Source organism: Xenopus tropicalis, chromosome 2, assembly GCF_000004195.4.
Source record: "Xenopus tropicalis strain Nigerian chromosome 2, UCB_Xtro_10.0, whole genome shotgun sequence".
In the NCBI taxonomy this organism is placed as follows: Eukaryota; Metazoa; Chordata; class Amphibia; order Anura; family Pipidae; genus Xenopus; species Xenopus tropicalis.
In genome coordinates, this window is record NC_030678.2 from 30251379 (window position 1) to 30274170 (window position 22792).

The 22792-nt window shown below is 40.1% G+C and overlaps 1 protein-coding gene across 5 annotated transcripts in view; it reads right to left on the reverse strand.

Annotated features, from left to right (window-relative positions):
- Nucleotides 1-1918: 1918 nt before the first annotated feature.
- ctps2 (CTP synthase 2) overlaps nucleotides 1919-22792 on the reverse strand; it is a 61008-nt gene continuing 40134 nt past the window's right edge. For 3 of the 5 annotated variants that reach the window (XM_031895703.1, XM_031895701.1, XM_031895702.1), the window contains 7 exons: nucleotides 21338-21434; nucleotides 20255-20310; nucleotides 13225-13321; nucleotides 12979-13123; nucleotides 9999-10001; nucleotides 5593-5667; nucleotides 1919-2733 (listed from right to left, as the gene is read on the reverse strand). In XM_031895703.1, the coding sequence (XP_031751563.1) occupies nucleotides 5622-5667; nucleotides 9999-10001; nucleotides 12979-13123; nucleotides 13225-13321; nucleotides 20255-20310; nucleotides 21338-21434 (444 nt within the window). In that variant the 3' untranslated portion in view covers nucleotides 1919-2733; nucleotides 5593-5621. 5 annotated transcript variants of the gene reach the window in all.

The window sequence follows — 22792 nt, forward strand, 5'->3', positions numbered from 1 at the left end:
CTGGAAATCTCTAAGGCACATGGGGCACGGTAATCACCGCAGAACATCTTCTCCTCAAATGCCTCCGTCTGTCTGTCACTGATTGTAATTCTCAAGCAGTCCCACGCGCCATAGCCTTTTGGCTCTGAGGTCCATTTGCCATCACTCCATGTGTATCAGATGGGGGGGAGCAGTGACAGGTCTAAACTGGGAATATTGCTCCCCGGCTCTTGAGACCTTCATGTTTGAATCACATTCTATGCTGAAGGCTCTTTACAGCTTTACTGTGTGATTATTCCTGCTGGACAAAGTGCACTTGAGTGCGTAAATGATCCCTTGGATGAGTTTTATGAATGCAATGTAAAGCACATAAAGAATAAAATAAATACATTTCTTTGTATTTGCTGAATAGGAATATTAAAATGTAAACCTATAATTTTCCTTTTTCTGTTCCTGCTCCCAAAGCATGTTCTATGATGCTTGCATTGTCTCGGCTTCCAGTTTAGCCTTGCAGTAGCAAACACAGTATCTATCAGACTGGCAAACCCTTCTTTTCCACATCCCACAGGCATCCTATTGTGTTATAACATCCTTACAATGAGCCATGAAGGGGCATGGTCTGATAACTAAATAAATTAAGCACCCCCAGATGATTCAGAACAGTGAAAAAGATTTAGGATTGGGGGCTGAATTGTAAGAGAGCCCCACAACAGCATTTTGAGATTGCTGTGTAATCAGTGGCACAAACCTAAGTTATATAGTTATACAAGCAGTAGGCAGTATCACACATGCACATTCGTTTGGTGCACAACACAATCATAAATGTATCCAGACCTCAAAAATTCAACCATACCAAAAGGGCAGAGGTACCTCAGTGCTCCATCGTCCCTGAGCGCCATGCTCCTAACGTGCTTCGTGCCATTGAACGCTTCATCAGAGGGGGTGCGGCAAGTTTCCCTTTTTATATCCAAAAGAAGAATGAAAAACACATCTCACAGGGCAACAATATAAGCAATACATTAGCAAGAGCAAATACTGCCACTGTATATCTACTTCTACATGTATATACTGTATTTATAGAGAGAGGGAGAGAGAAAGAGACAGACAGGGTATACATGGCGAGTACCAGCTTCCACCTTAATGCTTATTTGGGGCCCTGAGGGTATGCTGGGTACTATGTGAGTACAGCTGAGGTGCAGGTATTGTAATATGATTAATTCTGTTCTTTGTAAGTACAATTTATATTACAGTAGTTTATAAAGATCCATCTTGGCAGTGCCCTGCCTGGGGTGTATGAGCCCTAGAATTGTTAGCGCTAAGGTCAGTCAGGCTCTCCCTTTAGCACCAGTTGGTTGTGGGATCACAGACATACAGTGTGAGAGAGTTACAGTGAGAGAGTCGGGGTCTGTGCCAGTGGGGCTGTACAGATGCTGATAGAAGTCTGTTATAGAATGTCTTATTCTTAGCAACTTTTCAGGTGGTTCTTCATAAATTATTTGTCTTCATCATCTCTGTGAGGTTACAATGTTGTATTGTTACTTTTGATTACTTCTCCTCCTATTCATCCCCTGCCTGGTTGTTAGGTTAAACTGGACCCTGGCAACCAGATAGCTGCAGACACTCCAAACCAGAGAGCTGCTGAACAAAAAGCTAAATAATTAAAAGAAAAAACACAAACAATAAAAAAAAAGAAACCTCATTGCAAATGGCCGTTGAATATGAATGTCTACATTATACTAAAAGTTAAAGTACAAAGTGCACTACTCCTTTAAGGTTCTAGTTATGAGCAACTAACAGAATAGCCCAGAACAGAGGCTTAGACGAGTACCTACATATCATGTGACTCCATATGGCATGCTGGTAAGTCTGAACCTAGCCGAGTGTATTAGAGGCAGAAATCACTTACTAACCACCGACCTGTACAAAAATAAAGCGAAAATGAAAACACAGACACTTTAATTGACTCAAATGTGGCTGAGAGGAGGATACATTTAAAACTGGTTATTCATAATGTTAAAAAAAAAACCTAAGAAGACAGACATTTTCCCTGATGTTTTGTCCAGTCCCCGATGGGTCAGTCTGGGCGAGAGTTCTTGGTCTGTAAAGCAATGACTTTCATACTGTTCTTTATCAAGTTGGTTTCTCACATGTGGTGCCCCAAACACACACAGCGCCCCGGCACTGAGCACCCCACAATCTGGGGGTTGTTCTACTGTGGGCTGTGTGGCACTGAATAGCAATACTATACTTTTGTCGCTTTTGTCTATCTACGGAGAAAGTAGGCGTCGCAACTCAGAATTCCTAGACTGTGCGCAACATACAAATACTACACGGTGCTGATATACTGGGACCGGATTTTGAAGACTTTTTAAATGATAAAATGTAACAGTTTTCCATCTTTTTAGGTTCTCCCCACTGGTGAATTGTCACCTGAAACTACTGGGTGGTTTTGTCCTGACATCCCACCTCATACTGCCTTAACTCTTTTATTTATAAAATATTAAAAATAAACACCACACATCATGGCTGAATAACTGCAGGATACAAACTATCCCTTTTCACATGTGGCTTCATCTACAGCTCTATTTTTGATGTCCTCCAGTAATTCTTGGGTAATCCAAGGTGACCAACTGGTTTTGGTTCTTCAGATAATTCAGTCCATTCCAATATGCCTATAAACCCAGTTGCAAATGACTGATCCTAGGCCACATGACAAATCATGGACATTGCTTCTTGATTTGATGGTAGGAATATCTGGAAACAAAAAGAAAATGGTCACTTTAAACTTGGGTAGTCTGTGTAGTCCATAACCAAAGCTTTGCACACCCTGTGCCCCTCTTTGGGAGCCACGTTTATGAACCTCATTCACACCGGCAGGTACACTGCTACAGAGTATGTCCGCCTTCAATCCATTCTTCCCACAATGCAGTGCAGGAGCTAATATCAGATCATTTGAGTGGCAAGCTGTTCCACATAACATGAATAAGGATGGAACTAAGCAGTTGACTGACCAAATCAAAGTATCAAATGCTTTCCAGTACACACAGTCCATGATGTGCATGACTGATTCAAGGCTACAGAAATAAAAAAATCAGGTTGGACAAGAACTGCTTTCAATTTGGAGGTGTATAGAAGGTCCTACACCAAGTCATCTCAGATATGTTGGCCATAAGTGAAACTATTACTAAGGCAGAGCTGTACTCTGACCCTAATGCTATGTGTGGGAGACATTCAGGCAGTCTCTCTGACCCAACCTAGTATTAGCTCACCTATAGGGCTAAGACACATGGAGCTACTTGTAGCCAACTACTTGTCGCGACTACAAACTAGACAATTCTCAGTGCTGTCTTTGGCAGGGTGTTTTCTGTCGTTTAGTAGCCATGACAAGTAGCTCTGCGTGTCTATGGGCAAAGACAGACGGAGCAAATAGTTGGCGCAATTTTTAAAATCACAACAGCCGCGACTGATTGCTGTTGGCTGTAACAATGCCAACTTGTCCCATCACATGTGATGATTTGTATGTTCACATTTAGACTTAGCTGTTGTGCCAATTGTTTTTTAAAAATCAAGAGGACCAATCACCTTGTCTGTCTTTGCCCTTAGCCTTAGGGGCTGCACCTCCATTATCTGTTGATACAGTCTGATATGGCCCATTGGCAAACCAAACAGATGGTGGGGGAACCAGCCTTAATAGCAACAAACCATGGGTTTCATTTCCAAATGGAGTTAGTTATCCTATAAGATAAGACTATACGATAAGTTAGAAAAGTGCTTTAATATATTTGGATTTTTAGGACGGTACATAGAAAGGACTGCAGAACAGAAGACTGATGGTGATTTCCAGCCAAATATTATTAATATTGCAGGTTTACATAGCATTACCTTTGTATTATTGGTTTCAGGAACTGTCCATCACAGATATCCTAGTATGCATGCAAAGAGTCTGGGGGCAATCAGTTAGGGGAGCTGCTCCATTTAAGCCCAGAGATGGAAACGGAGTATTGGGAAGAGCTATTAAAATGTATGAGACTAAACTGAGGACTGAAGGCTATTTCATTGCTCTAATACTCTTGTACCTGGGTTTTGACGGATGGCTAAAACATGTAACATTAATTAGTATATTCTTTGCAAAGGTGGATCATTTCAGTCCATTGGCAGGGACTTACCTATGGGGAGAACTTTAAGCTGTATCTTCCCTAACTCTGCCCATGGCACTGGCTAGGGCTCAGTTTACATAGAAAAGGCAAGTGTCTAATCAATAAACTATGAGATAAGAGGGCAATATTAACAAATGTTCCAGCATTTAAAGTAGGTTTATTGAATTTATATCTCAAGTGCCACTAGGCTAAGCCGAGGCTGAACATTCTGCCAATATCTGTATAGAACAGACACATAATCAAGTGGTGGAAATAGGTTGAAGTCAAAGCAAATTGTAAGATTGAGAGGTACAAGTAAGCACGCAAAGCAGAAACACAAACTAATCAGACAGAAGGGTGGGGTGTAAATAACGGCTACAAAGCTGGGTTATCAGGGGGAGACACCACAGACACCACAAATACAATAACATAAGTTAATAAATAAATGAGATGAGGAGGAAGAGGTTTTGAATGTAAACTCTACATTTTTCTACTATGTACCTGTATATAAGTTAAACCTAAACCACACCATTTGTATTGCATTTAAAAAAAAAATTGTATTTTTTTCCTGGCGGCCATTTTCCTTCTCAAAGTCAATGTAAAAGAAACTTGCCAAGAGGAAATATTCACAGATAAGAGATCTAAAACTCATTGAAAGATTCTATTAAAATTCCTTTATTATGGAAAAAAAGGACCCTAAGGCTACTGCCACATAGAGCACATTCTCAGCCTGTGAATCCGCCCCTACACTTCAAAGACCTTATTGATGTGCTGCATCCGGAGCCATTGCGTTGAGCCAAGTGCAGGCAAATAGATCAAATTTTGGTGCAAAACTGCTTGATTATTCATATACGTGCCAAAGTCCATGCCGTGATTATAAGCCCTATAATGAGCTTTCTGAGCTGTAGGGGCACCTATGTGTGATAGTCAACCTAACCAATGCGGAATACAATTGGTTTTACAAATACATACTGAAATTAAACATTAGTCAGGAGTCCCCTAAACGACTAAGCCTCCTGACCGCAACTGGACCTCTGCCCCATTTTTATTTCCCTGGTAGTTTGAAGAAAGAAACTGCACTGGGCCAACTAGTTTGTCCCTACCAAAGGGCTTGTGGACTCACCCCTCACGCCACCTTGCAAGTAGCTGTATTCTGCTCCTTATTGAAGCAACCTGTATCTGGGTCCCAAGGCAAGCAGCAAAGGGGAGACAGCAGCAAGGGGATGGCAGGCAAAGGGGGCAATTAATGAATGAATAGCATTCTAAATGGGTAAAAATGGGTACTTCACTGGACCCTGGAACTATTGCCACCTCGGAAAGTGGCGGTAATTCCAGGACTGCCACACTGACCTACATTTATACGAGTGCCGGAAATGATGACATTCTAACACTGAAGATTTGTATTGAAGCTCAATTGTGCGTTTTAGGCATATCAGTCAAAATTACATTTAGCAGTTTGGAAATTGGGTTGGGTTACCTTGTTTTCATGGCAGCTCGTTCCTGCAGCTAACTATCAGAGGAGCTCTCGTCGCTGTGTTCACTGTAGCTGTTCCTAGAATCAAGAATGACATTGTCATATAAAGATAGCACAACTGGATCATCATAATTTCAAGATTTGAGACATAATAATACATTTTGCATGATGATGATGATGATGATGATGGTGCTCTGTAGGAGAATGAGGCATGTTTTCCACCCACTTACCCGCATGTGGGGGCACTGCAGCCTGGGTGGGTAGGAGCTAATGTACAGGACCACACAGAGAAAAAATCAGTTTGATGCATTATAGGATAACAACTCAAAAGCTGGCCACACAAATACCAACCAATTATTGATAAATGTAAAGTGGATCCCCAATCCCCACCTATATCCATGTATTATGGATCAGGCAGTTAGGGAATTGGGCAGCTTGGAAATGAGGCACCATGTTGGTCACTGCATACAATATTAGCAGCTGAGGAAGAGAAGTTGCAGCTGTTCTGATTGCTTGTGCTCTTTGTGCAAAAGATTGACACAATTTTAAGACATGGCCCCTAGTACACTCCTCATAGGTGGTCCAATCAAGGCATACCCCTTCCTCCCTCCACGGAAGACCCCCTCGTCCCCCATTCTACTCACACCCCCTCGTTCCCAATGCTACCCTTACCGACTGGCCAAAACTAGGGGTAGGAAGTTAGAAGAGGTACGCGCCCAGTGCCCTCCCCCTACTGTTGCGCCCTGAGCACATGTCTCTTCTTCCTACGCCTAGTTCCATCCCTGATGGAGTAACTGGGAATCGTATGACAGTCAGCCACAATGATTTGTCAGGTTGGGATTTTCAGGTTAAAGCCCTGGCCAAGCTAAAATTATAACAAGATTCCATTAACCATCTTCCAGGTGTCAAGCGGAATAGAAAGAGGGCCTCATTCTTTACACCAGCTTTAGACCCACCTGATGTGCTGCTGTGCTGGCCAACACAAGTTCACAATATTGTTGCAGGAATTTGAACTGGCACACTTAGAAGTTGTGGCCCACGCTGTTTTACTGCATAAGTGCAACAAATACCTCACACGGCGGTGACGGGATTTTGTACGGCAGATTGTACACAGCAGTCTCCCATGCACCAATCTAGTCTGCAGTAGGAATCAGCACAACATTTTATACAGGGAGGTTTATGAAAATGCAGTGATGCCTGGGGCATGCAGAAATAAATGCAGCTCTTGCATGAAAAGTAAAAACAAAAAGATACAGGGAAAAGATGTGGGAATGTGTAAGGGCAGTAGCACATGGGGAGTTTCAAAACATGTGGGTAACCCCCCTCCCCTCATTAGCGGAAAGCTCCACGGGTTTCTTTGCAATGGAGGTTACTGGGGTGGAAAGCTACAAGCAACATCAGTGTAACTGCAATGAGACTGCAATGTGCTCATGAGATTCAGGAGCTTCTGGCAATGGGGTTTGGGCAAATCTGCACTACATTGTCATGCTGAGTAAATCCAATAGGATTGTTTAGTCTCCAATAAGGATTACTGTAATATAGACCAGTAATGGGCAGCATTAGGACCCTGCATATTCAAAAGACCCACAAATGTTGTTAGTGATAGCCAATACAAAATACCTTATAAAAGATGCCCATATTTTCTTTTGTGCAGCTTTTTAGAATTAGTGCAACATCCATAAGGGTTATCCTAAAAAATCATCCCTTGGAGGGACCTTGGAACATGGAGGCCACAGTATAGAAGGTCTGACTTACATTTGTTAGGTACTAGGATGTGGTTCTCCATATAGGTATAGGGCCTGTTATCCACAGTGCTCGGGACCTGGGGTTTCCAGATAATGGATCTCATACCTGTACTGCATATAATAAATTAAACTGCAGCTGATAATTACTATAACCTGAAAACCTGGATCTGAAAGTCCATAATTGTCTCCTGTAGGCCACAGGCTGCAATTCTCTTCAATAACAGCAATGATGCCTCTCATTAGATCACTTCAGTAATAAGGGAGGAAAATTGTGCTGAGTGAATACATCCCTGTGCGCCATTGCCTTCAGAGTACTTGATAAAACAAGGTAATGGAGGGATCTCATGTCATAAATGCCTGTAATGTGAATGATGTGCTGCTTCTGTCTACTAAACGCTACTGAAGTCTTATATACACCTAAGGCACACTGTCAATTATTCTCCTTCCTGCTCCAATCCAATTACAGGTAAATCTAAAGCCACAATTATATCCCACAGATTGTGTTGTGCGGCTCTAACAAAGTCAGTGATATAAAAAAAAAAGTCTTTTGTGTGATAAATGGCTAAGTGAGGGAAGATGAAATAATGCAAGCTGTCTCGTCATGGAGAGGCCTCGTAATTGTGATATTGAGCGATCAGTCCTGGGCAGCTGAGGCCTCTCTAACATGGGCACCGGCACGCACACACGAGCACTTACTGTCTTACCACAAAGCCATCGGCAGTACTGAAATGTGTAATAAAGATGGAAAGGGCCTGTGCTCATCCTATTTGCCAATAAATAATGGGCTCACTGCTTTAAAAGAAAAAAGATGAGACCTATTACAGTGAATAGATGACTTGCCAAGGGCTTCAGGGCTCCATACATCTTCCAAATGAGGCAAACTGCTATATGCATGCAGAAAATTGTCATGTTAAGCTGCACTCACACTTACAGATGGAATTGCATGTACAGCAAATGGGTTTATAGCAGGTTGGGCTGGGATTCAAAATATTCCCTGGCAGTTCAAGTCCACAGAGGCCCAAACAGCCCCCACCAGGATGGGAGGCACTAAAATGCAACAGACATCGGTATTTGAGGAAATTGTCATTTTCAGTTTGAAAGTAAAGATACTGATCCCTGTCTTTGCCAAGCTAATTACTGCCTGCCAGTCTCCTTGGCCAATAATGCTTGCCTATGGAAATACCTATAGCAGAAACAACATTCTACAGCTTCTGTCGGCACAGAGAAATAAAGTACAATGATGGTGGATTTGTTATCCCTCCCTGTACCGAGCACTAGTGAAAAGAAATATTTTAAGGGTACAGTGTTCCCAAATAGTGAAATTAGTAAACCTGTCACTATATGTATTAATATGGCCAAGGGGTAAGGGTATATAAACGATATACCAACATACTGTGTATAACAGACCCTTCTATTGCAGTCACAGCACAGATGGTTTCCTATATCTTTCCATGTCTCTCCCACAGGGCCAGCATTAGGGTAGGACATAGGGGGCATGGGTTCCCCAGCACAACTAAGGCCCCTATAAGGGGAGCATGTTGTATTAAAGAGTTATATAATAAAAGGCACTAAAGGGGGGATTTAATAAAACTTTTATTCAGGTTTATATTTGTTCGAAACCATGAAAAAACTAATTGCCACAAATGGCAGTCATTTATCAAAATATCCTGAAAAAAGAACTGAAAAAGCATGAATGAAGGAAAGTCACGGAAAAGTCAAGCAAACCTAAACATTTTCGACTTGTTACATAATATTTGCGACTTTTTCGTATTGTCACACAAAAGCCAGCATCAAAAAACCCAGAAAACCTCTAAAAGCACAAAGCAAATAAAGATCTTCCATTTGTAAATGGGACATCTGCCATAGACTTTGACGTGATCGACGGGTTTTAACTGGTGTATTTTAGAATTCAGAGGTTGCCATTTATTTTATCATGATAAATGTGGGTTTACGGTGACAAAAAGCCTGACACGAAAAATCACGCTTTAGTAAATGCCCCCCTAACTTTGTCAATCACCAGGAAGCTTTTACTGGTCACCTGTATAAAAGCAAACATCTTATTGGTTACTATGAGTTACTGCTCTTGGGCCAACTTAGTGCCTTTTATTACATATGGGGGTTATTGTGTAACAGTTCTTAAGTCTTATAAGTATAAAAATCAAGGATGTCCAAACTGTGGCCAAATAACGACAAATCACAGTACTCACATAGGCTTGACCACTCCTGATCAAAATACATTTTCCCTCCCAAAAACAGGCAGTAATCCTTGAGACTGACATAGAGGGGCCTATTTATAATGCTGCACAAAATTACATGTGTTGAAAAATCTGTGTAAAATAAACAGTAAATTTATAAAGGTGTGTTTTATTTATTTTTCAGACGCCATATTTGATGCCGTTATTTCATGCCTCTTCAGACCTTGTGAAAGTTCCAGCAGAGGTTGCTCTAAGAAAGAGCACATTAAAAAAGTGATGCAGTTTTTTATGCGGCAAAGCCTGCGACGTGTGGCGAATCTTGATGCTGTTTTTTTACACTGCATAATAAATCTGGCCCTGAGTGTGTAGCGCACAGAGGGATTCTATGACAAGTGCAGGTGCCGCTGTCACACTGACACACACACACACACACACAAGGACATGCAATGCCGTGCAAGGCAATACTTACTTTCTTCAGAGGGATATTAAAGGAAGCAAATGAAATACAGACAGAAAGAAACGAGACTTAGAGCCCCAGAATATAATCAATACAAAAGCTGGTAAAACATTACATTTATTTTTCAATTTATTTTTCTGAATAATGGGCAGTACAGGTATGGGACCTGTTTTCCAGAATGCTCGGGACCTGGGGTTTTCCGGATAAGGGATCTTTCCGTAATTTAAATCTCCATGACTTAAATCTGTTAAAAATCATTTAAGAATTGAATAAACCCAATAGGATTGTTTTGCCTCCAATAAGGATTAATTATATCTTAGTTGGGATCAAGTACAGGTACTGTTTTATTATTACAGAGAAAAGGGAATCACTTTTAAAAATTAAAATTATTTGCTTATAATGGAGTCTATGGGTTATGGCCTTCCCGTAATTTGCGACTTTATGGATAACAGATTTCCGGATAAGGGATCCCATACATGTACTACGGTACATTTTGCCCACCCTGTTGCCATACTGGGTGTCTTAATTTTGCCATAGGGTTGCCACCTGGCCAGTATTTGACTGGCCTTGGCCTAGTCAGTAAATGGCTAGCTAGGGCCGGCACTGGTATTACAAATTTACTGGCAATGTACTTGCAGGTATATTAGTAATAAATCCCTCCCTTCCCTGACCCTCCCACTGCCAATCACCCTCTATAACCACCGGCCACCTTCAGCTCCTTTAACCCCACCCATTTCCTGGCCCCATTCACCTTTCCACCACCCAGACTGCCCATTTCATCACATCCAAAATTATATCACAAACCCACAAACCTAAGGCCGGTATTACAGAAAAAGGTGGCAACGACCAACCCACCAACAAAACCCCAAGTTTGATGTCCACAAATTCATTAATCAAGTAGCACCGCTTTAATCAAATTTCCATGCAATTGTGGCTTCAACTAAACTAAGGCAGCAGCGCTTTCCACCCAGTATTAAAGGTTTGAGTGAAACTGTAAAGCTTTGCTAATTAATCAGCCCCAGTTCTAATAGGTTTTGACAAGATGATAAAGGTTTCACATCCCAGGACACATTACAGGTTATATAATCATGAATATTTTTTTGTCTAGAAGATAAAAGAACTGTAATGTGTAGGACACACAAATGCAAGGGAACCCTGTAATTTACGCCTGTCTTGGTGAGTGTTAGCACATAGAAATAGCTGCTGACAGTGTGATGCAATGGACAGTTATCTAGTTTGGAATTTTAACAGTGGCAGATAGCACATCAAAAGGAAAATCGAAAAAATAACTTTAAATAAAAGATAGCAACTGATTTGCATTTCATTGAGTGAAATAAGTTTTTGAACCCTCTCACAAAAAAAGACTTAATATTTAGTGGAAAAACCCTTGTGTGCAAGCACAGAGGTCAAACGTTTCTTGTAATTGATGACCAAGTTTGCGCACATTTTAGGAGGAATGTTGGTCCACTCCTCTTTGCAGATCATCTCTAAATCCCTAAGGTTTCGAGGCTGTCTCTGTGCAACTCTGAGCTTGAGCTCCCTCCATAGGTTTTCTATTGGATTAAGGTCCGGAGACTGACTAGGCCACTCCATGACCTTAATGTGCTTCTTCTTGCGCCACTCCTTTGTTGCCTTTGCTGTATGTTTTGGGTCATTGTCGTGCTGGAACACCCATCCACGACCCATTTTCAGTTTCCTGGCAGAGGGAAGGAGGTTGTCGTTCAGGATTTCACGATACATGGCTCCGTCCATTTTCCCGTTAATGCGAATAAGTTGTCCTGTGCCCTTAGCAGAAAAACACCCCCAAAGCAAAATGTTTCCACCCCCATGCTTGACGGTGGGGACGGTGTTTTGGGGGTCATAGGCAGCATTTTTCTTCCTCCAAACACAGCGAGTTGAGTTAATGCCAAAGAGCTCTATTTTGGTCTCATCAGACCACAGCACCTTCTCCCAGTCACTCACAGAATCATTCAGGTGTTCATTGGCAAACTTCAGACGGGCCTGCACATGTGCCTTCTTGAGCAGGGGGACCTTGCGAGCCCTGCAGGATTTTAATCCATTGCGGTGTAATGTGTTTCCAATGGTTTTCTTGGTGACTGTGGTCCCTGCTAATTTGAGGTCATTAACTAACTCCTCCCGTGTAGTTCTAGGATGCTTTTTCACCTTTCTCAGAATCATTGACACCCCACGAGGTGAGATCTTGCGTGGAGCCCCAGAGCGAGGTCGATTGATGGTCATTTTGTGCTCCTTCCATTTTCGAACAATCGCACCAACAGTTGTCACCTTCTCTCCCAGCTTCTTGCTAATGGTTTTGTAGCCCATTCCAGCCTTGTGCAGGTCTACAATTTTGTCTCTGACATCCTTGGACAGCTCTTTGGTCTTTCCCATGTTGGAGAGTTTGGAGTCTGCTTGATTGATTGATTCTGTGGACAGGTGTCTTTTATACAGGTGACTAGTTAAGACAGGTGTCCTTAATGAGGTTGACTAATTGAGTAGAAGTGTCTAACCACTCTGTGGGAGCCAGAACTCTTAATGGTTGGTAGGGGTTCAAAAACTTATTTCACTCAATGAAATGCAAATCAGTTGCTATCTTTTATTTAAAGTAATTTTTTCGATTTTCCTTTTGATGTGCTATCTGCCACTGTTAAAATAAACCTACCATTGAAATGATACTGTTCTGAGACTTTTCATTTCTTTGTCATTGGACAAACTTACAAAATCAGTGAGGGGTCAAATAATTATTTCCTCCACTGTATATTGGCCATAAACTAAAAAGTTAACTAAATGGCAAACTACCCCTATAAATTGTGCCACAACTTACCCCAAGAATTCTGGGGGGAATGCTCCAATGTGGGGAAAAAAAAGCAATTTGAATTTTGCTGGAATATTTCATTGTGTGGGCATATGTAACCCTACTGCTATACCTATACAAGAGGTCATGCTAGCATTTTACATTAGTATAACTGTTACAAAGTGCATTTGTATTTATTACCTTGGTGATAATTTACAGCCGTTCTGTACATAGGAGTTGAGCTTCCCAGAGGCAGCTAACATAAAGCCAAGGTAAGGGGGAGAGGGTTTCATGGGTCGAGAGCAGAACTCTGGATGGAACTGAACACCAACAAAGTATGGGTGACCTGTAAACATATTCAAATACTGTGTGAGAAAGTGATAACAGTAAAAACCCAAAATTGCCCAAAACTTTTACTTCCATTGCATAAATAACAGTAATGCCAACCTTCAAGCTCAATAATCTCCATCCTCTGTCCCTCATTGTCCTGTCCGACAAACTTCAAACCTTTTTCTTCAAATTGATGAACCAGCTCTGGATTCACCTAAAATATTGTAAATAGGAAGGTTACTGCTATTTCCATAAAGTATTTTACTATATGTCTATCCAGTTTGATGTAGCCTACCTGGGGCACATTAGCCATAGCTATACATCAATAAGAGATGAGTTGTAACCTATTAACCTACTTACATCCCCACCACCCTGTGGAGGAAAATATTTGTATTTTGTGTATGTGTGTATATATATATATATATTTTTGTACTGTCTTTTCTCTGCCTCCTGACAAAAGTCCCTTTGGGGGACTGAAACATTGAGGTCTGTAATGTTTCTTTTTTACATTCTGTAATAAAATTTACCTTTTGTTCAAATAATTTAAATCCTGACACTTTTTTGTTTTATTGTTTTTTTAGGATTATATTATATTAAATATATATATATATATATATATATATATATATATACATACATAATTTCCCAACATCGACACTCACCAGTCCAAAAGCAAAGGCCGAGTGCTAATCCACAAATTACATCCAATCCATATAAACCATTCGTGGCAAGAGTATCTATAAAGCAAGTCCTTTATTCAGGCACAATATCCTGAATCCTGAACATGATATTGTGCCTGAATAAAGGACTTGCTTTATGGATACTCATGCCGTGAGTGCTTTCTATGGATTGGATACATATATACAGTACATAGGTGTAAAACCTGTTATCCAGAATGCTTTGGACAAGGGATCTTTCTGTTATTTGGATCTCCATACCTTAAGTCTACAAAACAATTATATAAACATTAAATAAACCCATAGGACTGTTTTGCCTCTAATAAAGATTAATTCTATCTTAGCTGAGTCTATGTAATTCAGAGCTTTCCAGAAAATGAGTTTCAAGAATTTCCTTTCTAGTGATGTTGTGATGGCAGATTCTGTTAATGCCTATAAGAGGGGCCTGGATGAGTTCTTGAACAAGCATAGTATCCAAGGCTATTGTGATACTAATATCTACAGTTAGTATTAGTGGTTGTATACATAGTTTATGTATGTGATAGTATAGATTGGTAAGAATAGGTTGTGTGTGCTGGGTTTACTTGGAAGGGTTAAACTTGATGGACTCTGGTCTTTTTTCAACCCTATGTAACTATGAGATACAGCTATGGGTTCTATGTATCTATCTGTACGCCAGCAGTGAATCCACATTAGCTTTAGGTCAGTCTATGTATGTAAAAAAGGCACACTCCGCTTAGGCCAGTTTGTTAAAAAAAAATTGATAAATGGAAAATTTTGCACTATTAGATCTCATTCTTAAGGCACTCTTGGAAGGGGTGTAACTGTATTCTTAGATCTGACACTGGGAGCTGAGTGCAGAGAGGGCAGGAGCAATGCAATTACCACCTACCATAGACCACCCTTTATGAATACAGAGCTGCTGAAGCATGCAGCACTGTATTCATAAGGCAGATGCTGGTCTCTCCAGCCATTGAGAAAAATGCAGGACATGTGTGCAAAGCACATGGCAGTTTTTTTGCACTCAATTTTTGTACCCAATTCATTTGATAAAAAAGCTCTCTTGCTCTCTATATTTTGTATGTAATGTTCCTGTTTCTCTTTGATTTAGCCTTGTATGTTCCATAGTGCTATCTGTGTATTTGTGGTGCTGGTCAGCTGCTTCTCCGTATACATGCTTATCTTAGACACAACCTAGATCCTCCTGTTCTTACTCAAGCAATTGCTCGGCTGCCCACAATTGTTATAAAATTCTCTTCATCTTCATCCTAGAATCTATATTCTTCCCGCAGCACTATTACAGCCCAATGCAGGTCTTCTCAATATGATTTTTGCTCTATGACTAGATGAATCCCCAGGGCACAAAATAAAGTCAGCGGGGGCTTTCGATCACTTTTTACTGTGACAAATGCGTTGCTTCCACCGTCCATTTCACGCTTAACATCACATGATATAAAGCAGCATTTAGGTATTGTCTGCAGTTAATATTGGGAAATAGTAATAAACGCAACTTGCTGCTTGCGTCAGATGAACAGTGATCTATGAAACAGCTCCCCTGCAAATCCATGGCCTGAATTACTGTGATTTGTCATGTCAGGTCATTAGCACTAGAGAGCAATGTAGCCCTGGCCTTGTGGCATCTCCAGGGTACAGATAGTCTATGTATGGTAGGTTCCATTCAAATAATTCAATACGGAAGAAGGGCTGAAAGGGTGGTTCTGTTACTGTTCCTTTATGTCCATGTAAATCATGTAATGGACACATACATTCCATAAATGACTGAAATGTCTGCTTACCCAAATACCGTATCTTCTCTTAGATTTATGAATAGTGACTGCCCTCCAAACATGCTTTACATAAGCACCCTTTGTTCCATCTGCTACAGGATATACAGCTATATACTTCTAATCTCACTGCCTGTATTTGATACCTGAAGAAACAGCAGCTGGCACATCAGTACTAAAGGAATATTCATTTTGTACATCTTAACAGCATCAAGCTTGTTAAATGATATACCCTGAGCCAATGGCTTATAGCTCTGTGTCTTCTGAACATCTCCTGTACAAAGATCAATCCTGCTGCTGAGTACTTAGATCCTCTCTGCATTTTCCTCTCACTAGAATTACCTGGAGCTTTTTCTTGTCTCTAAATCAGCCTTTTTTTGAGAAAAGTAGAGCACCAGGGTTGGGCTTTACATTTTGCTTTAATAGGGAAAATCAAGCTGAGACCCAAGTTTGAACTCATGTTGTGCCATATGTACTCATTTGTATTACTGGGTACATTCCAATATATTTATATATATGTGTGGGTGTGTAGGGGGTTACGGATCACTTGTTGACTGGTTTTCCTTATGCAGTGTGCAAAGTAAGAGCTGCCACAAAATTACCCCTATACAGGCCTTAGAGAAGAAAGCAAAAATCACCAGGGGTGGCAATTTAAATAGGTCTACTGCACTTGTCAGGCTTTAATTCACTACAGGCCGAAAAAACGAGAGTTAATTTTAGCATGTTCTAGAAATATTATCACTTCTTATATATTGAGAATTAACGATCGATTCACAAAAAGGACACTTGTCTGAATAAAGAAGCAATGTTATTGTCATTATTTATCTTGCGATGACATATTTTAAAGCGTTATTTTAAAGCATGCGATATATTTATGCGTTATTTCATAGCAGGTGATATTAGTGCACACTATTACGCACGTAACCAAGGCAACGTGAAAATGTGGGCTGTGACACTCCACCATATAACCCTCCAACTTTCTGAAAACTTCCTGTGCCGAAAAAATTAAGGGAGCACAGAAGTTTCATTGTGGCAGGAACAGCATGGCTTCTGTGTGTTACTGGCTGCAGGTAAGGCTCCAGTACCCCATACAGGCCATAGATTGCTGCTCTATTTAACATATAGTGCCTCACTATTTCCTCCTCTGATAATCCCTCTAGAGTTGATCCTCTTCTTCACAATCTAACAAAAAATTCAACTGCCCCTTAGTCTTCTCTTGTACTGCCCTGGTTGGGGCCGATGTAAAGTATGTAATACTTTACTGCAATATCCATGCCCCATGTTTTTTTTGTTTTAAATTTGAGACACAAGGTAGAAGGTCAGTGATTTTAGTCACTTGGGTGTCTAACCAATTGGCACCTCCCCCTGTGATAGTTACTTTTATTTTCCTTTATGAAAAAAAAAAAAAGGCTCCGTTTTCTCCAAAAAAAACAGTTGGAACTGCATCTAACCTGAACCTGCAATGGTCGCTCAAATTTTAACGCCCAACCCACCTGGTCCCGCAGGTTGTGGGTCACTAAATCTCATCTCTATTATGTTTCTATTTAAATCAATAAAAATTCTTCCAGGATATAAAAGCTGTAGAGGAGGACTCCCAAGGCGTTTGTTCCCTAAATATATGCAGCTATGGGTTCTACAGGGCCATGCATAAGAAGTTAGAAGAACCCCTATGGAAATTGAGTATGCTTATTCTGTTTACTCACCAAGAGGTTTAGTTGTTATACATGCAGGTGTGGGATCTATAATTCAGAAGGCTTGGGGCCTGGGCACTATTCCATAAAAACAGAACACCATGCCTTGAGGCTACTGAAAACAATTAGACATTAAAAAACTCAATAAAATTGTTTTACCCCCTGTGGATTTCTACAGCTTAGATCAAGCATAAGAACTGCTGTGTTATTACAGAGACAAAGTCAAAAGAGAAGAATTTGATTCATTAGGACACTTTGGGAAATGCAATGCTGTAGTTTTGGGCCCTTCTGGTTACAGGATTTCCAGATAATAAGTCCCATAAATAAATCCCATAATAACCTTAAGAAGAATTATGTTGAGTTGTAATAATGGGATGATTCTGGCCCTAGAGCTGAAATAATGCTGTCACTTTTAATGGTTGATCAGAATAGATATTTTTAAGAAGAATGTTATTTTTCATCTGAAAGCTACTTGTGAAAGCATAGGAGAAAAGAAACAGAATGCCAAGCGCTATTAAACTGTATAAAACATTTAGGTACTATCTATAACCTTTGTATAACAGCCATTGGTCTGAAAAAGACTGTGTATACATTATATAAAGACAATATGAACCCCCAAGTAAGTAAATTTGGTTATTTACTTGATTGACATTTATGGCTATGAGATGTGTAGCAAATTGGGAACTTTTTTGGAGCTTTTTTTTTTTTTTTTTTTCTTAGACAACAGCAGGAATGTAGAAGCTTGTATATTAACTGATGCATTTAGAAAATAAAATGGGGCAACTCTATGTCGGTGCATACTATGTCCCAAAAATTAGCTCATGTTTGTCTAGAGCAGTCATTGCCAAATGTTTTTAGTTCAAGCTCCACTTCAAGGCCCAACCTTTGGCCTGGGTCCCAACTGAATGTCCGACATTTGGTCAGGGCCCTACTTAGCTCATTAAAGGAGAAGGAAAGGCAAAGTCACTTGAGGGGGCCAAAATGTTAGGTACCCCCAAGTGACTTAGATCTCTTACCTTTTACCCCGGGCTGGTGCCCCTGTACGAAGAGAACAGCACCAGCCCGGGGTAGCAGCGAGCGCTTCCTACTTCCTATTCGCATGCGCCGGCCCACGGATTTCGCCGGCATAAGAAAAAGGAAGGAGGAAGCACATCGCTACAGGAACCCTGGGCTGGTGCTGTTTTCTCCTAACAGGGGCACCAACCCAGGGTAAAAGGTAAGCGATCTAAGTTACTTGGGGGTGCCAAAATGTTAGCCTTTCTAACTTAGCCTTTCCTTCTCCTTTAAGCTACAAGCCCCCCTACTACAGCTACAAGCACCCCAAAGAGGACCAACCCCACAGTTTGGAAACTGCTGGCCTAGAGTTTATGAGTAAATCAGGCAAAAAAATAGGTTATTAATCCATGAAAACATTGTTGTACAAGTCGCCCAGCTTTGGTACCAGGGGTATAAAGATCTGCAGGTCACTAATGCTATATCTTACCCTCGGGCTGTTTTGAGCACCCTCTGCACTACAGGATGTAGGGGAACTGTGGCAATTCAATGTTGTATTACATATATTTTTTAATTTAATTAAAATATATATATATTTAGTGAAAGAGAAGTCTTTGGTTCCATAATTGTTTATAGAATAATTGTAATTTTGCTGATGAATATGCAGAGGAGAGGTCAGTAACACAGATACTGTACAATATAAAGGTTCTGCATACTTTTGAGTCCAGAACATTACTGATGTGCCACAGTCTCCCAATGTTCCTGAAGCCTCCTCTCGGCTGTTTTACAACACTGGGCTTCAGGACAGGTATGGGATCCATTATCCGGAAACCCATTATCCAGAAAGCTCCAAATTACATGAGGGCCATCTCCCACAGAGTCCATTATAAGTAAATAATCCTAATGTGTAAAAATGATTCCCTTTTTCTCTGTAATAATAAAACAGTAGCTTGTACTTGATCCCAACTAAGATACAATTAATCCTTATTGGAGGCAAAACAGTCCTATTGGGTTTAATTATGTTTAAAAGATTTTTAGCAGACAATATATGGAGATCCAAATTACGCAAAGGTCCCTTATCCGGAAAACCCCAGGTCCTGAGCATTTAGATAACAGGTGCCATACCTGTATTTGCCAATTTGCTGACTGCACCTACTTTGGAGCATGAGGGGTGCCGTGTATGTAGTTGGTGCCAAATGAAGTGCTGAACTCATTATGCAAACAACTCTTTTTTGCTTTTTACACAATTTTTTCTTTTATGACTAAAATGTTCTTTTAATTTAAAGGATATAAAAATATAATTTAAAATCTATAAAAAGTAAATAATGAAGACCAATTGCAAAGTTGCTAGAAATAGCACATTATATAATATACTAATAATTAATTTAAAGGTGGACCACCTCCTTAAAATACAGTGGGGGATGGAAAACAGGTATGTTATTACTACAGGATAAGAAGATGATTGTGGATATAACTAAAAGCAAATTCCCTTCTTCTTCTACCCACCAGTTTAACTAGGGATGCACAGAATCCAGAAATTGGTTTGGAATTCTGCACACTGACTATCTGCCTTGCAGAATTGCCACAGGTTTCTGCACTGTGTTTCGGAGCACAAACACAGTTGGTGCTAAACTGATGAGGGGCGAGAGGAGGAGGAATGCAAGTATCGTTCCAATGCTGCGGAGGATGCAGGCTGCAATGGGGCCCTATCCATTTTGCCTGCCCTACGGGCTAGCCTTCGCGCTGTGTATGCAATCTGTATAGGCTAACTACAGTTTGCTATATAGCTGAATCTTTTGTGGAAGATTCAGCATTTGTTAGATTAAATAAACCCTGGCCAACCACAGCCAATATCATCTTGTACTGATTTACAGTGAGACAAACAATAAACATATAGTATCAGGGACCTGCGAGGAGCCAGCCTAGCTCTAGTGATGTATAAATATGGCACAACCTGCAGGGTCACACTTGTAAGGTACAACATGGATTATAAGATGCTTACCTCATAGCGGTGTCTATGTCGCTCTTCTACAAACTCGTAATTATCATAAAGTTTCTCTGAAATTAAAAGACGAGCTTGAAGTTAAACATTTAAAAATAAAAGCAAAGCAACTACTGCAGTCCAATAGAATTCCTCCTAACTTTACAAAACCCAAAAGGATTGTTTTTAAACCAACACAAATTTATGCTCGTTTAGGAACAAGGTATTAAATTACCTTTGCTAAAAACATAACTGGTTTTTATAGCCTGTTCCCACCATGCAGTATTAACGGTAGCTAAGGAGCGGCTCACCTAAAATTACGTTTTAGTATGATGAAAGGAGTGGCATTCCAAGATTACTGCCATTTATTCATAATAATTTTATTTCAATTTTACTTTATTTCACTTTTTGTTCTGTGCCTGTTGGGATTGGAATTGCAATGACTTTATGGTTGCATGATTGCTAGGTAACTTCAACCTTCTATTTAAAGGGGTAGTATGGTGTAGACAAGGATATTCTGAGACAATCTGCAATTGGTTTTCCGTTATTAAGCTTTTTGTTCACCAGCTCTACAGTTTGGAATTTCAGCAGCTATCTTGTTTGCCTTAGCAAAAAGGCACTGGTTTAAATGAGAGACTGCAATATGAATAGGAGGTGGCCTGAACAGAACAATGAAGAATTAAAAGTAACAAAAATAAAATTGTAAGCTCAAAGAGAAATATTTTTTAGCTGTTGGGTCAATTACCCCCATTTGAAAGCTGGATAGATGTAGAAAATGAAGTCAAATAATTTAAAAACTACATAAAAAAAAAAATAATAATAAAGACCAATCACTGTGAATAGGCCATTCTATAACATATCAAAAATTAACTTAAAGGTAAACTACCCCTTTCATGTACATTTTGCTGTAATATGTAAAGCTATATAAGATGCAAGTTGTATGGATTGTGTGACTTTAGAGAACTTTTCTCAGCGCATGAATAAATTGGGGTGCAAGTATGGGTGAGACTTCTAAAACCAATGGACCTCGTAATGGTTAGCAAAGGCAATATGCTTTGTAGCCCACATTACAGTACACAACACACATTAGCTACAGATACTTACTTATGACCGAATCACTTGTTTTAAACACAGTTTTTCTTCTCCCCAGTCTCATTGTTCCTCCCATGTCACCAGGATGATGTTCCGGCATGTCAATGACCTGCAAGAAAGAAGCATGTGGATTTATTTTTTATCTATTCTGTTATTTATATAGGGCTGACATATCCATAGCACTTTACAGATATCATACATCACTTGCATCGGTCCCTGCCCCAGAGGAGCAGCTATTAAAACAATGATATGACAATTTTCCCCATTGTGAACTAATCACCAATTACTGTTTTTTTTACACAGCACTAAAGGCCATACATGTTGCAATCCGCTCGTTTAGCAAGAAATACCCACCTAAAACAGTAAAAAAGTAATCAAACCATACCATGAGGATTCCTGATCATTATCCCAGAGCCGTTTCCATTTGTGATTCTGTTTTCCTGAGGTTTAGTTTAGCTCATCATTAATTACAAATACCTAGCTAATGTTGGCTAATGTGTGAGAATGAAAGGTTCTTATTTGTAATAGAAACTTTGTTTTGTTTTAGTGAATATGTGTCTTGTTATTTTTAGTCTTGTACTTCAACTACAAGCGGATTAAACACGGCTCTAGATTCCTGAATTTCAAGGTGTCAGATCCCACATTTCTTTAGTTTGATGAGCGGAATTTTGCAAACTGTACTAGAAGGTGCCAATTACCTATCCCTCAATGCCACCCTGTGTGTGCGCTGATCTCTATGGCTTGACATCTAATACAGGTTGAGAAGCTGCTGCTTTGAAAAATAAAATCTTGCTAGACTTACTGCAAACCCCTGAGGTATTGTATGTCATAAGGCTGCTGTCAAAATGTATATTTCTTCCTTTGAGGATGCTTAGTAATGCATATCTGTGTGCAGGGAATGCAATTAACATTTTATTTCTTAGGTTTGAAATCAGAATACGGCTTGGTTTATAAGAGTAGAAAATATGTTTAGAAAATGTAACAATGTGATTAGAGTCCATTTACTAAGTGCTAGACACAAAAGAATGAATGCTAAGGGCCTCAGAATATAAACTGTTATGGGGTTATGCAATAAAAGACACTAAGTTTGCCCAGGAGCAGTAGCCCATAGCAACTAATCAGCAGAAAGCATTCACTGGTCACCTGTTTAAAAACATATCATTGGATGCTATTGGTTACTGCTCCTGGGCAAACTTAGTGCCGTTTATTACATATGGGAATTAGAGTTCCATGCCTAGCCTATCTGGAGTTGTTTCTGTGCTTTGCACCATGTACCAGACTAAAGCTGGCCATACACTGACAGATCTGTTCATTTGGTGATGTGGCCACATGTGGCCATGTCAGCAAAATCTCCACTTATTCTTTTCAAGTCCAGGGTCAACAATTTTATAGATGCCATTTATTTCAGGACTAAAAAGGGATTTATTATATCCTAAATTGCAAAAATTCTGTAATTTTAAGAGTGGA